This window comes from Leptodactylus fuscus, chromosome 10 (genome assembly GCF_031893055.1).
Source record: "Leptodactylus fuscus isolate aLepFus1 chromosome 10, aLepFus1.hap2, whole genome shotgun sequence".
NCBI classification, from domain to species: Eukaryota; Metazoa; Chordata; class Amphibia; order Anura; family Leptodactylidae; genus Leptodactylus; species Leptodactylus fuscus.
In genome coordinates this window covers 57738200-57752310 of record NC_134274.1, presented here as the reverse complement: position 1 = coordinate 57752310, position 14111 = coordinate 57738200, and the positions used below count along the sequence as shown (strand labels likewise).

Sequence of the window (14111 nt, the reverse complement as noted above, 5' to 3'; positions counted from 1 at the left end):
ATCGGAGACCCGGGGGAATAAAAACATAAAAAACTACTTTTTCTTACCTGTCCCCTGGCTCCTACGCTGTCGACCTCTGCTGCCGTCCTTCTTCAATTACGTCGGACGTCACATGACCCGGGACGCAGGCCGGGTTCATGTGACGTCAGAGACGTCAGAAAGGACATCAGGAAGGAGGCCTGGCAGGATCGTGGAGAGGTAAGTAATAGAGATGAGCGAACACTGTTCGGATCAGCCGATCCGAACAGCACGCTCCCATAGAAATGAATGGAAGCACCTGTGACGCTGACTTTGCCGGCGTCCGGCCGGCGTCACAGGTGCTTCCATTCATTTCTATGGGAGCGTGCTGTTCGGATCGGCTGATCCGAACAGTGTTCGCTCATCTCTAGTAAGTAACAGTGTTTTTTTATGTTTCTTACCTCTCCTCGTCCGCCAATCATTATATTCGGGGGTCCGAAAAGACCCCCGAGTATAATGATAGCAGCGGTAGCGGCTGTCGCCGGGCCCCTAATGTCCCGGGCCCTGTGGCCTCCTCTGCTACTATGGCGGTAGTTACACCACTGGTTGAAAGCATACATAAGTATTGTACTTCCCTATCAAGTCCCATACTAAACCAAGGACAGAATATTAGTTCTGTCAAGGAGAAGAAATACAACCCTGGCTTGAGCAATTTCATGGGAAGAAATGTAATTATTAATCTAATTAATCTTTTGCTATTGTTTTTTCCAGTATCATTAACTTCTTCCCATTATACTTGTATGTTCAATTTCTCTGCATTGCATACAAACCAAGCAACAAACACATTGTTAAATGTAGTAATACACAGATGTTGTCAAGAAATGACTGCGGATGCAGCAAATAGAACAGGATAATCATGATAAGTGGCATTGTCAGCATGAGAAACCACGCTGGGCAGTTCCGGGCCATTACTACGTAGCAGTCACTGATTAATATGTCTATTTTTTTGTAGAAAAGTGTTTAATTACTTATCTAACCATAATACTATATGCTACTTGAAGTTCATAATGGCAGTATTATTTGCTGCATTATGACTATAATCACAAACACAGTTTTTGAACTAACCGTAGGAGTGGATACAAAAGAGAGGAAGTTGTAAGTCTTTTTGTTATACTTCAAATTTCTCTTTGATTGCTGTATTGTTTTTTCCCAGACATTGCAAACCGCCACTAACACTTGTAAGACAAAATTAGACCCCCTCAGTAAACAGAATATTCAACATAGCCGATACATCCAAGTTACTTGATAGGAACTGAATTACAGTACAGAGTAAGGCACCATAAGGTACACATGACAGTTACCCCTTGACAAAACTCTGCAAACTCCAACACCAACCTCACATGTTTTAACACTAGAATTACCGGGGGAGGAGGGGTCTTCTAAACTTCTGCAATTTTAACAACTCAGTTCTGAGATTTTTTTACTTTTATTTATTCATGGTAGTGTATATTATACAACACAAAAATGAATTGCAATTTTTTTCAGGGGCCCAGATTTTACATCTCTTACCTATAAGAACCGAAGGGGTCAATTTGACCCCATACATAAAAGTAGTAGTAGGCACTTTTATGTATGGGGTCTGAACATATATATCTGCCTCTAGTTGCCCCCAATTTAATGTCCTCCTCCAACTACCCCCACTGTCTAATGTCCCCCTCCAGCTGCCCCAGTTTAATGTCCCCTCTAGTTTCCCCCAGTTTAAACCGGGGCACGAGGAGAGGGACTTAATACTGTGAACATTTGGAGAACATTATAATGTGGGGGCATATCATGTTAGGGTGACCGTAGGAGCATTATACTGTGTGGAGGCAGAAGGAAAAATGGATGAGAATGGGCGGAGTCAACGTAGAAGTGGTTGGAGCTAAATCTGCCACGGCGCACATAGCCCTCTAGAACTGTATCAATTTTTCATGTGAGAAGTATTGTGATTTTATGTACTCTGTAATTTTAGGTGTATACTACTAGTAGTATAGTAGTAGATGCACTTTTTTTCCTCCAAATATGGGAGGAAAAAAGAGGTGCGTCTTATAGTCCGAATGTAGTAGTGGCCGATAGTGTAGTGGGCGGGGCAAGCACATAAACTTGCAGCGCCAGTTTAGTCCGGTCAGTTAGAAGCAAAGAAGGTATGTTAATGGTCTGCGAGTGGTTACCGTATCATGTCCCTACACTTCAGCCCCTTCCTGACATCTGCCGTTTCAATAAGGTAGATGCCGAGTCTTAGAGATGGTGACCGCTCCTGCAGAGCGATTGCCATAGCTACCAGTTCTCTGCTGTACAGGAGACCCGATATCTATGGCAATCACTCTGCAAGAGCGGCCACAAGCCGTAAAAGATGTCATTAGTACTGGTACATTTCTTACCCCCCCCCCAATGAGTTAAAAAACCACCCGTGATACTGCCCGTGTACCGACAGGCTACTACATCCGCTTCCCGACATCAATACCATAATTGCCGGGTCTTAAAGATGGTGACCGCTCCTGCAGAGCGATTGCCATAGCTAACAGGTCTCCGCTGTACAGGAGACCCGATGGCTATTGCAATCGCTCTGCAAGAGCGGTCACAAGCCGTAACAGATAATGTCATCATTACCTCTTCCCCCAGAGAGTTAAAAAATTGCCCATCTACCCAGACCACTTTAGATGTCGGGTCTAAAAGATGGCGGCCGCTCCTGCAGGGCGGTTGCCATAGCTACCGTGTCTCCGCTGTACAGGAGACCCGATGGCTATTGCCATTGCTCTGCAAGAGTGGCCAGAAACTTTCACCTGTTCTGTTGCAGGCCAGCTCCCGCAGAGCCGACCTGTTCCTGTGCCACGCGACTCTGTGGGAGCTGGCCTGCAACAGAACAGGTGAATGTTTCTGGCCGCTCTTGCAGAGCAATGGCAATAGCCATCGGGTCTCCTGTACAGCAAAGACACGGTAGCTATGGCAACCGCTCTGCAGGAGGGGCCTTCATATAGAGAGCATCTCCCATAGACTGTAATACAGTTGTATTGCAGTCTATGGGACTTGCAATCAAATGATTGCAGGTTCAAACCCCCTAGGTGGGTGAAAATAAAACATTTTAAAAAAAATTTTTGAAAGCTATGAAAAAAAATATATTAAAAAGAAAAAGTTCAAATCACCCCCATATCCCTAGAATACATATAAAACAAAAACACTACTGTGTGAAACACAAACACATTAGGAATCCCTGTGTCCGAAAAACCCCGATCTACAAACTTATGAAAATATTTTTCTCGTATGGTGAATGCTGTAGCAGAGAAAAAATTGGTACTATTCCGTTATCGGGCCAGCAGAGCTGTTCAGCACCAGCATCGGGACATGCTGAACTGCTGACTGCTGGCCCGATGCTGGCTGGCACTGGAGCTGTGTAAAGGAGCAGCGGATCACAGGACGCCAGAGACACGCGCCCAGACCCTGCCCTCACTCGCAGTGCAGAGAGGACGCGGGTTGACTTGGGGATTGCGGTGATTGTCGGTGAGCACAAGCTTGTCAGCGGCCGGGCTGCACGTCCCAGTGCCGGGAGGAGGACACTGTGAGGACGTCACCCCCTGATGCTGCGGCTGCAGTGACACATACACACACCACCTGTTACGGTGGCACACCGCTTACGCCAGGCCAGGCTCCACCATACTCTCCACACCGCAAGTGAGGGCAGGGTCTGGGTGCCCATCTCTGGTGTCCTGTGATTCTCTGCTTTTTTTTTTTTTTCCTATTTTCCTCCTCTAAAACCTTAGTGCGTCTTATGGTCCGGTGCGTCTTATAGTCAAAAAAATACAGTATCTATGACTTGAATTTGGAAAAAAATCATATTTGATTTATCATTAAAGAAGGGTTCCGTGAATGTGCATATGAAACTGGTGGGTTTTTCGAGACAGATGTGTCACTTTGCAATTACTTTGAGACACTTTAACTTAAATGGGTTTTTCGGCAAAAAAAAAATATTTTTAAATTATTTTTTATGTTTTTTAGTGTTGCTAATGGGTTAATAAATGCACCCATATACCTTTATCTGTGTTTTGAGTGATTTCTAGGTGTTTCTGGGAGCTCCGGGTATCTCCTGCTTTTTGTTTACAAACTTCTGCTTCCTGCTATACAACTTTCTCACTAACCAGTCTTACCTAACTCCCCCCTCCTTTCTCACTCCCTCTCCTTCCTCACCCTCCTTCATCTCTCTAACTATCCCACCCTTCCCTAGCTACTCAGCCCAACCCCCAACCCATATTATATACTTATCCTCCATGCTTCTTCCTGTGAGACAGCCCCTCCTCCTCCTGTACTGATGCAGTCTTCTCTTGCAGCAATGATCCACCTCTACTGCGCATTCGTGGATGCCCAGTAGAGGGGAATTACCGGCAGCGGCATGCACAGTGAATAAGAGTGTGCACCCTGTAGAATCAGTACAGAAGGAGAAGCTGTCTCGCCGGAAGAAGCCTGGATGGTAAGTATAATGGGGTGGGTTGGAGGTGGAAGTAGTAGTGATGATCCATTTCCAGAAATGGGGAAACGGATCATCATCGGATAATCAGAAAATGTCCCTGGGGTGGTCAAATGATTGCCCCAGGATATGGGTAACTATCCATTTTTGATAAATTATGTTATTTAGAAAGAAGGAAGGGGGAGGGTATTTAGACTACTGTAGGGATTTCTAGTTATCCCCTTTAACTTAAGTGATTCTGAGATTAATTTTTAGTAACCCTTTGTACTTAATGTTAGTAGTAAACTTTGATCAATATTTTTTTGTATTCATTTCTAAAAATAATTAAAGAAAAGGAAAAAAAAAGAAATTTGATGGCAATTTGGAAAAATGTAAAATGCTCTGCTTTTCTGACAGTCATTCCACCCACATAGGTTAATAAAGATTATCTATTATCTCTCTGCTTTATATCGGCATCATCTTTTGATTATCCTTCCAATTATTTTGCCCATTAAAAGGCTTACAAGTGTAACAGCGATTTTCCAGACTTAGGAGGAAAGTCTGAAAAGTTTCTGAACTCCACATGTAGATGGCAACACTCGTCAACCAAAGTTGGGGAATGTGTTCGCGCATGCGTTAGAATGTACTCACAAAAATTTCAGCCATTTTGCACCAGCGGTTTTTCTTTGACAGTCGTTGCAGTGAGTTGAAGCAAGTTATTTTGTGAAAATGGCTAAAATCAAATATCGAGCTGTCGTTAGATTTTTGTTTTTGAAAGGCAATAAGCCTTCGCAAATTAAATTAAATTAATTAAATTAATTGGATGCTGTGTATGGGGACTCTGCACCATCATGTACCACCATCAAATTTTGGGCAGCTGAATTTAAACGTGACAGTACCAGCTTAGTTGACGATGAACGTTCGGGAAGGCCAAAAACTGCAACCACGAACGAAAACATTGCTAAAGTTCACCAAATGGTGCAAGAGAACCATCAAATGAAGGTTAGAGAGCTAGAAGAGGCTATTAGCATATCGAAAGAACATGTTTGCCACATATTGGTTGAAAATTTGGGGAAGAGAAAGCTGACCACGTGCTGCGTGCCGCAATTGCTCACTCTGGACCAAAAATGTGTTCGGATGAACATTTGCAAAGCTCTGTTGGAGCAGTTTAGTCCACTGTTTTGACTGCTTTGTTTCTGGGGTGTAATGGTGTATCCAAGTTTCATCCACAGTAATTAATCGGCGCCAAAACTTTGATTTGTTACGTCTGGCACACTATACTACAACGACTGTCAAAGAAAAACCACTGGGGCAAAATGGCTGAAATTTTTCTGAGTACATTCCAACGCATATGCGAACACATTCCCCAACTTTGGTTGACGAGTATTGCCATCTACACGTGGAGGTCAGAAACTTTTCAGACTACCCTTGTACGAGGAAAATTACGCAAACCCATTTGTTGGTGACCACTTCAGTTTTGAAGAGGATTTTAAAGGCCTTTATATTAGAAACCCCCACAAATCACTTAAGTTTCAAAACTGTGCTCCTAAAATAATTGAAAACAGCATTTGGGAACTTTTGTAACCCTTGCTGGATTAGTTTTCAGGTGTCATGTATCCAAAAAGTGACCCCATTTTGGAAACTACACCTCTCACAGAATTTATCAAGTGGTAAATTGAGCATTTTGACCCACGAGATGGTTTCCAAAAAGAAAAAAAAGAATTCATTTACTCAAAAAAATTTGACCTCATTTTAGAAACTACACCGCTCAAGGAATTTCTCAAGGGATATTATCATTTTGAGCCCAAGAAAGCTACACAAAAATTAATGTGCAACGTGAAAATTTAAATTTTTAAAGAAATATGCCATTGCAGTACTTAATATGTTCCACTTTATGTGAATAGACACATATACTACTAACAATTTAAAGTACAAAAAAGTTGTGTATGCTGTGAATTTAAACTGCTGTTTGGGAGCGCTGCTCTTTTTAGATTTTGTAGTATAGATTTTGATGATTGGTTTCTGGACACCATATTGTTTTCGTAGAGGAATTCCCATCCCAAGAAGGGATCCCATCTTGTAGTGTCTATTTTAGGGGCTCTACAAAAGTGACGTCCAAAAACCAAACCGTCCAAATCTGTGCTCCAAAAACCAAATAGTGTTCCTTCCCTTCTGTACCCGGCTGTGTGTCCGAGCTGCAGTTTATATGGCACAAGTACATTATTCTGGATACAACAGTATCATACACGTGGGCATAAACTGCAGTTTGGGTATACAGCAGAGCACATATGTGAAGGAGTGCTAAGTGGCTTGAAGTGTAGATTTAGATTTAGTTTGGGTTTTTGACACCATATCATGTTTGCAGGGCCAATAAAGTAGAATCTTCTAGGGAGTGGCTACATTTTGAAAACTGCACCTCAAAGAATTTATCAAGTGGCGTAGAGCGCGCTGGTTTTCTAGATGCAAAGTGGTGGTGGATGGAGAAAAGTGAATAGGTAAGCTTTGCAGATTACATTGGGACACCAAATTCTCTATTTTCCCTGGAGCGACTATGATTGGGGAGGGGTTACTTCGGGTGCCTTTTTTTCACTAAATCTGGGGTGTACACAAGTTATACATTCCCTTCCTGCTGCAGCTAGTTTTGTCATATAGATTTGGGTTTTTCATTCTTGTATTGTACAATATATATTATTTTACATTTTTTGTTGATGTAAGCTTGACTTTTGTAATAAAACCTTTGTGGAGTGTCTATAACTCTTTGACAAAATTTTATTAACTGTTTCTGGGGGCAATTGAAATAAAAAACATCAATTCTGGCATTGCTTTCTAACATTTTACATTTTTTGCTCTTCACCATACAACTTAGATGAACATCTTACTTTAATTGTATCTGTTTGAGAAGGTACAATTTTCCATGATGTACTATTACGTCATGGTGAAGGAAGGGGTTAATGGTATCTACTCTGTATTCACATGATTGCCTGATGTGGTGGTGTGAATGCATAGTTACTATTTCATCTATTTCTATGGGACTGTCAGGATGATAATGACTAGAGCAATGGCAGATCATTAGAGATGAGCGAATGGCATTCGATCGAATCGGTATTCGATCGAATATCAGGCTGTTCGAGATATTCAATTCCAATCAAATACCACGCGACAAACGCACTAAAAAATTTTATCCCCTCCCACCTTCCCTGGCGCTTTTTTTGCATCAATAACTGTGCAGGGGATGTGGGACAGGAACTATGACAACATAGACATCGGAAAAAAAATCGGAAAAAGTAATTGGCTGGCTAAATCAGGTGACCTCCACTTTATACAAATGGTGGATTTCAGATTCGGTTCATATGAGACTGTGAACTATGTGACTGTGAGACAGGGATAGATATACTGGCAGGGTTATCTAGGAATTAGCTTTATTTAGGTAGGAATGTTACTCAAACAGCTCTTTGGGGCTCTATCTTGTGGCAGCTCATTATATGCTAGTCGGGATCCCTGTCAGCTTGTGTTATGCGGGAGCTGACTTTCTCTCATAGGAATGCATTGACCAGCGTTGATTGGCCGAATGCCATACAGTGTACAGCATTTGGCCAATCACCACTGATTCTTCCGGAGGAGGCGGAGTCTAAGATTGGTCAACAGCAGTCTCCATTGTGGTCCGATCTCAGATGTTGCAGAGTTGACACAGCGCTGCTACATCTCAGATGTACATCTCAGATTTAGCAGCGTTGAGTGCACAGCACTGCTACATCTCAGGTATAGCAGAGTTAACACAGCATTGCTACATCTCAGATGTAGCAGCGTTGAGTGCACAGCTCTGCTACACCTGAAATGTAGCAGAGTTATGTCAACTCTGCTATACCTGAGATCAGACTACAATGGAGACTGCTGTGGACCGATCTTAGACTCCGCCTCCTCACAGACGAGCCTCTGGCAGAACCAGCATTGATTGGCCGAATGCTGTACACTGTCAATGCATTCCTATGGGAAAAAGTCAGCTCCCGCTCAGCTCTGCTATACCTGAGATTTAGCAGACTGTTTCAACCCTGCTATACCTGAGATCGGACCACAATGGAGACTGCTGTGGACCAATCTTAGACTCCGCCTCCTCACAGACGAGCCTCCGGCAGAACCAGCGTTGATTGGCCAAATGCTGTACACTGTATGGCATTCTGCCAATCAACGCTGGTCAATGCATTCCTATGGGAAAAAGTCAGCTCCCGCATTATTAGTGTCATAATACAGTGACTTGGGCTTGTTAGATGCCCCCAGGCATGCTTCCTCTGCTGTCCCAGTTGCATTCCAGAGGTGTTGTCATCATTTCCTGGGGTGTCATAGTGAATTTAGTGACCCTCCTGAGTCGAATAGTGGTTTCCCCTGAAACAAAGCTTTTTTCCCCATAGACTATAATGGGATTTAATATTCGCTCGAATAGTCGAATATTGAGGGACTATCCAAAACGAATATTGAATATTTCACTGTTCGCTCATCTCTACAGGTCATCTCTACAGGTCACTTCCTTATTTATATAGAGCACTAAGGGGAACTTGAAGTCCCCTGTTCTTTTGATCACTGGGGGTCTCAGTGCTTGACCCCAGTGATCTGATACGTACCCCTATCTTTTGAGTAGATTCCCAAAGGGGGAAAAAAACCCTTTAGGTTAAGGCCACACATGATGGGTTCAGTACAACATGTCTGTAATGAATATGCTGCAGCAGACCTGTCCAGGGCAAAAACCATCAGGTTTACGTTAGTGGCTGGCTCAACTTTCAACCTTTTGCACCACAAAAGTTGAAAACTGCATCCAAAACTGCAACAATAATTCAGTGTGTGAATGAGATCATTTACATTTTACCCACTACACTGCAATAGTACATTGTCAACCAGCTTTTCTTGCTCTTCAATGGCCAATCTTACTAGCTTTGTAGTAGGCAATAAAATGAATGATTATTCTGTGCACTGCGGAAATAAATAAATGATATATGCCTATGGAGACTGTTACCTGTTTTCAGTTTTCAGTGGACCATGTGCCAGAATTGACGTAGAACAAAATAAATGCATGCAAGAAATTATAGTAGGTAATGTTGCTGTTGCAGTACAGCTATTTGGAATGTATCAGCCAAGTAAGCCATAATATGCATAAAAGACATGCTAAGCAATATAGAGTCATGTAAAATGAGTAACCCCTTGCATTATGTCCTGGTGTTAATTTGGACGTAGTTACTATTGCAGGGTCACTGTTTCTCTAGAAACATTGCAGCTTAAGCAATAAATCCGTGACACTCTTTGTTACGTAAACTGGTGGTAGTACAGCCCACTAGCACAGACTAATTCCACTACTACTTGACATTGTTCTAGAATTTTCTTAAAAGAACTAACTTCCTACTAGAAATCATACCATTTGTGTTTGTTTTTGACTGAACCAAGTCAGACCTTTCTGTTCTGAGAGTTGTAAAAAGTACAGTAGAATAAAACTGCCATATAACATGTTTGCCTGGAGTTTTACCAAATGGGCAAGTTCCTCTATAATCTGTCAAATAGCACAAAAATATATATTCTCTTAGCAGTGCATTAACTCTGCTATAAGCCAAACCATTTTTTGTCATAACAGTGTTTTTACCTGCGGATTAAGAAGAATTTTGTGAGTCATCTGAGATGGGATGGATGTCACACTGTTTTCTGAAATGAAGAGGCAGTACCATATCTCCCTTAGCTGTAGGACATAGACCTTTCTTGAGCTACTCATATTCTGTGCCATAATGACTCTGTCAGAGAAATGCCATAGGTAATAGAAGCTAAGCTACAGCTGAAATAATCACATAAGCGACACTGTTCGAGTAGTTCATACTATAAAGTATATACAGCACAAGTTATATGCAGAAAAGGATATGTCCACGTTGTTTGACAATAGTGCCGTAGTATAGCCCCCCCCCCCCCCCCCCCCCGATTTTATCCTCTAGGCTCCAGGATGATCAGATCTGAGCTGCAATATTTGGAAAGCTACTTTAGCTGTCTGTGGAACATGAATATTCTGGACACCTGTTGACTTGTGTCCTTATAACAACGCCTATGTGTAATACCTCAAAAAGTATACAAATGAAATGTTTACAAAATTATATATATATATATATATATATATATATATATATATATATATATATAGTATAATTATGCATAATACTGCCTGAAGGTACAGACACAGCCAAATTAGTTCTGCTCTGTAGAAGCCATACTGCACAATACGATATCCCTACCAGTATGTCTCTGGGTTGGGATGAGTTAAACACCATATAAACCTTGATTTTCTTGTATCCGGGTTATTATTCATCCATTTTACGTTTTCCAATGTAAACACCACAAAATGTATAATCTGGATACAACCTTATTTTACAGTTATTACAACTGAATCCAAGATAAGGAACCATTTGTCTTATAACACTATTTGTTTCATAGCATCAAAGATAACGCTACCTTACATCAATAAGCCTAATGTTGCCAAGATCAGGTTTTTGTATGTTGAACCATAACCTTAGTCTTTGTTTGCTTGGATTTAATGAAACCCTGTACAGGTTTCTTAAAAGGACCAGCTTCATTTAAGTGAAATTTCATATTCCATCAAGGTGCTCAGTATTCATGTACATATATTTTATTAACATTTTTTTTTACTCTATGACGCATGCGTACATCATTACATTCCGGTGGCGCAAATTATAAGGGTATTGCCAAACAGAACTGACGTGTTCATCACTTGAATATTTATTCCTAAAGCTCTTGAGACCTACAAATGTCCCACATAACCAGAACACATGTAATAATATCTCTATGGCATATCCCTGCAGCTGGAAAGAAATGGAGAGGTTTTATCATGTTCTCCATACAAATGTAGCTGAACTATAGTTGTCTTTTGGCGTAACTCTTTATGACGTAACTCTTTATGTAATTCTTTCAATAAAGAATGAAGTAAAATAAAATTTAGCTTCTTCCTCCACTTCTGACATGATGTATGACATATTGGTTTTTCCCTTTTTCTGATGTGTTTACAGCAAGCACAAGACTTTCAGTGTGGGTTTGGCAGACCCTCTGCGGACCCTTTTATGTATGTATATATTGCTCCATCTGTTTTTTCACTATACAATTTGCTTTCGTAATAAGAAACCTTTTCCAAGTGCTCTTACAGTCCTAGAAATGGAAATATCTTATCTCCACCTTACTTGGACTATTTAACTCCTGGACAGAAGAATGCATTTCTGGTACTTGGACATCTTAAGCTTTTACATTTCGACATGTCATTAAGAAGAAGAAAATGTAAGGCGTAATTGATAAAGAATAGCTATTCAATTTACAACAGGTATGTGCAGAGGCAGCAGGGGAAGGGGCTAATGCCTCTATGTGTAAGGAGGGGTACTGCTATCTCTGATGAAGTGCAGAGTACTAATGTGCCTTCTTCAACTCCAATATAACACATCTTCAGGGGATAAATGGTACTGCTGCTCACATCACTCTCTATGGCTCAGGACTATAGTGTAACCCTATAGTGGTTTATATTATTAATCTCTGCAAGACTTAGCAGATGTAAGAGAACCCTGAAATAATAATAGAGGTCCATACTAATGAATTGATAGAGGGTTTAGAAAGGCTCTTGTAACCTACCTTCCATTGTGCCTCTGTAAATCCAGCAAGTGGAGAGAGGAGCTGTCCACTCTTACAGTGCTGAACTGCTTTCTCCCTGCAGTCCTGCAGACAGGAATCGAAGAACCAGATTGTGCTGCCGATACCTTTAGTGATCACACTGCAACATATCCACACATCTCCTTGGCTGCGAAGAACCTCTGGGATCTAGGAGACTGGTCATAGATGACTATCAGCACTGCATGCTTTTAGCGTACCATTGCAACGCCACACTCCAGTCAAGTCTTGTAAAGTTTCTTGTTACTTTACTATAGAATAGATAATGCAAGTCCTCCTACAAATCTCCATAAACTTTCAGGTGCCTTGACTACTTTTTATTTCCTTCACAGCATATCCACTAGGGAAGGCGTGTGTTCTGAACCCTAGGCAGAGAGAATGAACCAGCTGATGCCAAGAATGCCACACAAAGTCTTCCTAGTACTCTATTTGCCTTCTAGAGATCGTAAGGAGAGAGCTAGTGGTCTGAGCTGAGGCATCTCCGCCCCATCTTATTCACAGCTCTGAATTTCCTCCCTTCATTAAGCTGTCTGACTCACCAACGTCAATGCAGAGTGTGCTGCTACCTCCCTGAAGAGGCAGGGGTCTGCAGACTGCTTGCTGCTGCATGCTTCCTATTGCTATGGATACAATATACTATAGACCCCCTCTTTATCTTTTCTATCATTGTTGGTGCTGGGGTTCTTTGCCTTAGTTTCAGTCAAGTTTTCTTCTATTAAACATCATGCTTCATTAATCATATTATGTTGCCCAGAATAGTTAAATCTGTCAGAACCCACAACCTGGTTCTTATTTTAACCTTTTGTGAAGTCTGCACAATACTTGATGCCTTAAATGATTCATCTGATGTTAATAGTCTCGTATTATGTAAGGGGAAAGGTTTTCGATAATGACAGGTATTATTCATTGCTCAATTGTGTGTCCGCCAGCCTGATTCATTATTCGGACACTAGGCTAGGCTTTGTATGGATGAAGAGGGATCCTTCATTGTGAAGGTTTGTATCTGCAGGGGGATTTTGTAATGATGATTGTGTAGAATAGTGGTTAATTTATGTATTCCCATTTATACTCTTTGGTACTCGATGTGGATTGTAGCATGATGATTGGTTTTCTAGGAGACAGAAAAATACAAACAAATATAGGCAGCGTGGTGGCCTTGCAGTGCTGGAGTCCTGGTTTCGAATCCTGCCAAGGACAACATCTGCAAGGAGTTTGTATGTTCTCCCCATCTTTGCATGGGTTTCCTCCCACACTCCAAAGACATACTGATAGAGGAAAAAAAATAAAATACAACCAAATATATAGCCTACATGTGAGTCCATTTTTATTTTTTTTTAAATAAAACCACTTTCTGAAAATGTTTTATTCCTAGGTGTATTGTACAGATATCCCGTTGCTTGCCATTATAATCAGCCCACTCAGTTGAATGGATCTGATGTTCAATGGCAGAAATTTTGTCAAGAAAGTCTGTTGTGCTCGTGAAGGCAGCTTAAGACTAGGGCTACAGAGCCATTTTGGCTAAGATTCTTGTTGCAAGACCAAAAGTTACTGTGCTAGCCTGTGACTCCTTGACTGAGCGGTGATCTATTCTTTTGCAACTAGAAACTGCAGTCGCAACTAAGCTGATCACAATCAGATGCCACTCACCTGGCCATAGTGACTGCGCAGCAGAGTTTGCAATGTATCCTCATGTTAGTGAGTACTATTCTACCCAAACTCAATGAAAAATATAGCGGCCATTACAGAGCTTGCATGGGCCTTTATACCAAGGCTGACCTGCTATAGGTCCACCACATATACCCCTGAAATCACTATAGCACATTTAGCCATACTCTAAAGATTCTGGTCCTAGATGACAAGCTTGTCTTTACTGCATATGAATCTGTAGTTACATTTAGCTACCACTAGAGAACAGCAGAGCTCACTGCCCAAAAGATATATTGCAGGTCCTGAACTCAAACCCTTCGTACAGTTGATTGAGGTATTA

At 41.5% G+C, this 14111-nt stretch overlaps 1 protein-coding gene across 1 annotated transcript in view; it reads right to left on the bottom strand.

Annotated features, from left to right (window-relative positions):
- The window catches only part of NPFFR1 (neuropeptide FF receptor 1), a 205386-nt gene extending 193182 nt beyond the window's left edge, over positions 1-12204 (bottom strand). The window contains exon 1 of the mRNA XM_075258238.1: positions 12089-12204. Within this exon, the coding sequence (XP_075114339.1) occupies positions 12089-12095 (7 nt within the window). The 5' untranslated portion in view covers positions 12096-12204. The remainder of the gene's footprint in view (positions 1-12088) is intronic.
- Positions 12205-14111: the final 1907 nt, after the last annotated feature.